Raw genomic sequence first — 4,160 nt, 5'->3', positions numbered from 1 at the left:
TGAGATTGCCAACAACATTTTGTGACAAAATACTACTTTGGATCTTCTGACAACCTAGTTTATAGTTCAAGATAGGTTTTTTATGCATGTTTATTTTWAAATTTTGGTGGCACTACTGACTTTTATGTAACAGTAGTTACATAAAACTACTGTTACATAAATCTGTAAAGATTACTGTTACAGTATCAAGGACTAAATCTTTTTAAACATGAAGCATTTGCTCTGTAAAATCTTCACATGGTTGAAACTTTTTAAATTCCTCCGACTGTAGACAAGTTTCAACTACAGACTTATAAAAATAAACACTTGTCTGCCTTACTTGAGGTTCGCATTCTCTTGTATTTCATTTTTTGAATAGTGGAAACTAGAAACGGTCATCTATTCTTAACAAGAATTAAAGAATTACAAATGTAAATGTTTTCAACTTTAAAAATGCTGCAAATGCAATTCAGGGATTGGCAATGATTGTGGTACTGGGGGATTTCAAYAAGAATAATTTATGCAATGTGGATTTTTTTTTTTTACACATTTTGTCAATAAACAGCCAGTTTGATGGATTCTGTATCTAATCAGTTTCTTTCTCCAGTTCTTGTGTGATTTGGGGATTTTGACTGCAGCCTTAAAACACCTTAAATGTTTGTCCTTTTTAAAACCAAGCTGGGGTGCAAAGTGCTTCACAGTGCGACTCGGCTGTTTATAAGCCAGGCGGTCATGAACTGACCTCCTGAATCCTGATTTGCCTCTCTGAAGTCTCTGAGCTGAYGTCATCTGTGTTATTAGCCCAGTTCTGCAATAATGTCATTATCAGTGTTATATGTCAGTTTCCACGTTGCTAGATTTACTCTGTGTCTATTTAAGGGTGGTCCTCTCTAACCCTGCTTTAATAAGATTAGCTTCCACAAGAGCTGCAGCTCGGCATAAATCCTCAGTTGCTTGATGTGTCGGTCAGGACTGTCCTCTCACCTCGCACGTCTCTGCCGCCAGGACAGTGTCCGCTCTTTCTCACACACAGTTTTGGAGCAGACACTGAAGGTCACAGGAGGTTCAGCAGATTACCTGAAACTAACTTTAAGCCTCCAAAACGTCTATCTAGTATTAAAACCTGTCAAAGATTTCTTAGTAAAGCTAAATATTTGCAATAAATGCAGATTTCTTTTAAATACTGTTTGACTGCTGGCTGGTGTTTACAAAGCAGAAATGAGGAAAACTGTTGATATTTTTSCAGTAATGCTGAAGCTGTTTCCACTGTGTGTGATATATTTAGGTATATTTGTTGTTTAAGCTATGAAACACGTCGTTTTAAGTCTTTTTAGAGGGCGTCTACACAAAAACACAAAATCTTACCAAGTATTTCTGACATAGCTTCTACTGGAAATATCTTAGTACACTTGAAATAAGACTAACTTACAAAAACTTATAGCAAGTTATAGGAGCTTGTTTTAAGGAAATATCGAGGAAAAAGTGCTAGTTCCATTAGCAGATTATTTCACTTTTAAAGAGACATTTTCCCATGTTACTTATAAGTAAATTTTTCKGCCAATGAAACTATCACTTTTTCATCAATACTAAGGAATTATTTACCTGAAATAAGCCTCCATTTCTTGCTAAAAAGTTACTTGTAAGTTAGTTTGYCTTATTTCAGGTGCACTAAGATATTTGCACTAGAAACGGGACTAAAAATACTTGGTAAGATTTTGTTGTTGCAGAAAARCCAATAAAGGTCAGASATGGTGTAAGATGTCCTGCGGGATAAAGCTTTTTTAAATTTGCAAAGAAAGTCAGATAAGAATAAAAAAATGATTGGAGCACATAAAAAGGGACACGGTGACCAGAAACTCATTTCTTCTGTTGATTAATTAACTATCATCCAGGATGAACACATTTGTGGTCCATCCATCCATTTTCTTGCACCCTTTTTCCCTCAGTGGGGGCAAGAGGGGTTGCTGGTGCCTATCTCCAGCCAACGTTTCGGGCGAGAGGCGGGGTACACCCTGGACAGGTCGCCAGTCTGTTGCAGGGCAACACAGAGACACACAGGACACACAACCATGCACACACACACTCACACCTAGGGGCAATTTGGAGAGGCCAATTAACCTGACAGTCATGTTTTTGGACTGTGGGAGGAAACCGGAGTACCCGGAGAAAACCCACGCAACGCACAGGGAGAACATGCAAACTCCATGCAGAAAGACCCCAGGCCGGGAATCGAACCCAGAACCTTCTTGCTGCAAGGCAACAGCTCTACCAACTGCGCCACTGTGCCGCCCAGACTAGTGATTAAAAATAAAAAATTAAAATAAATTTAATTAATGCTTTTTTGTGAGGACAAAAGGGTAAATCATTTTYRACTTTCTCCTTTTTGTCATTGGCAACRAGATTTTAATTTCATTACAAGTTGTCTTTCACCTAATTGGAGGTAACAAAGAGTTCAGCGCCAAATGAGAATGTAAGGTGATTAAATAATTATTGTTTTAAAGCRCCCTGGCTAAGAGATGTGTTTAATGGTGGCTTCTGTCCTGACAGGTTATTACACACAAGCTTAATCTACTTCTCTGTCTAATTTGAGCCTCGAGGAAATAAACCCCTACCTAAAGCTACCCGGTAAACCCGGCCCACATCCGTTGATGTCATACGTGCATCACAAGTGGCCTGGAGACACAGTTTWAAAAAGAACAGACCTCACCTGCAGAAAGGGCATTTACGTTCAGACAGTCATTGAGAAAAATAAACCTAWTCCTTCATTTAAACAACATAACACGAGGTAGTAAACTTTAGTTAACTAAAACGAGTCCAAAAGTGCTCACTACTCGGACAAGCCCTGAATGTTTTAGCTTTATTAAGCCAGGTTTACCTTTACATTAATAGTTTCATTCAGCATTTTGTAGTAAATGAATGAGATTGTGTTTAATTAATAAGGGCAACATTGTCCTGGCAACTGGCTTCTCGCTAAGACGAGCTTGAAGAGCCGCAAAACGACGCGTGGAAAAAAGGAGATCAATGTTCAGTTGGGTGAAATGATGAAGATGAAATGYTTATGGTTAAGCCTCCAAAACACTTTGGAGCTTCTTCCAATGCAGAAAGAAGATTTCTGAGCAAAATGGAAGCCGGACAWTGTGGAGCGCATTTTACTTTTTAATTAAAAGCTCTTCAGTCAAAGCCCTCCATTTTTCTGTCGCCCATCCTCCGTAATAAATCTATAATTTTGTGGCATTAGAATGTTTCGTCTTTTTTATTGATATACACTTCTGACTATTTACCTTAACGTAATGCAGTAAGGAGGTGTATGAATATAGTATATACAGGTATGCACTTTTTGTATTCAGATGTGTTCAGTTTCCACAGACAGATGTAAGAATTGAACTACAGATCTTTGCCACATGGTAACATCWTTCAGCAAAAACTAGATGCTCTGAATCCATGCAGTAAAATTCCTTCGTTGTTGTTAGCGATCAGGCTTTCCTCTAATTTTATTTGAGACAAAGAAGAAACTTCTTTTATGTTGTTTTAAGACTATCTGTTTTCAAACAGAAAAGACTCGAATTGTATTTTACGTTAAGAATGTTGCTATTTGACATTTTTGTTTAACTAAGTCAAAACAGCATTTCCTCCTGGGGAATCCACTGTTAATTTTTTGTTTTGTCAAGATTTCTAACATCACATTGGTAATAAAATGTTMTTTTTTTACTCACTTTTCTTCCACCAGCTGCTTCTGGTATTCCTCAAACTCCTCCCTGGACATGCCTTTGGACTCGGCTGTTTCTTTTCCATCTGCTCCAGCTTTGCTGCCACCTTCACCACCTCCATCAGCAAAACTCTTCAACTTACTGCCCAGCATTTGATTCATGAGAAATGCCATAGCTTAAAAAAAAAAAAAAACGAKTCTGACTCGRTATGAYGTGTAAAAAAGGAAAAAGATTTGACAAATTTATTTAATGTTTTCAAATTAGTAATTTATCTTGTAGAGTTCCTCAGAGTACAAACATCCCAATTTGAAAGCTTGCCTATAGTGTGCCATAATGATTAGAGTGTATCAATAACTTGTGGCTGGAGTAAAACCGCTAAAGAGCTTAGCTCATAATCGACAGGCTTCAGACAATGAAGAGTATTTACCTTGTCAACAAGACGCAGCAGAGCAGGAGAGGAGCTCTGCATGTTGT

The 4,160-nt window shown here is 37.8% G+C and overlaps 1 protein-coding gene across 1 annotated transcript in view; it reads right to left on the bottom strand.

Moving 5' to 3' along the window:
• cplx4c (complexin 4c) overlaps positions 1-4,063 on the bottom strand; it is a 7,969-nt gene extending 3,906 nt beyond the window's left edge. Inside the window, exon 1 of the mRNA XM_008434439.1 lies at positions 3,693-4,063. Coding sequence (XP_008432661.1) covers positions 3,693-3,859 — 167 coding nt within the window. The 5' untranslated portion in view covers positions 3,860-4,063. The remainder of the gene's footprint in view (positions 1-3,692) is intronic.
• Between the last annotated feature and the right edge of the window lie 97 nt (positions 4,064-4,160).

This window comes from Poecilia reticulata, linkage group LG17 (assembly GCF_000633615.1).
Source record: "Poecilia reticulata strain Guanapo linkage group LG17, Guppy_female_1.0+MT, whole genome shotgun sequence".
Classification (NCBI taxonomy): domain Eukaryota; kingdom Metazoa; phylum Chordata; class Actinopteri; order Cyprinodontiformes; family Poeciliidae; genus Poecilia; species Poecilia reticulata.
The sequence above is the reverse complement of the archived record's forward strand: the minus strand, read 5'-3'. Positions and strand labels throughout refer to the sequence as shown.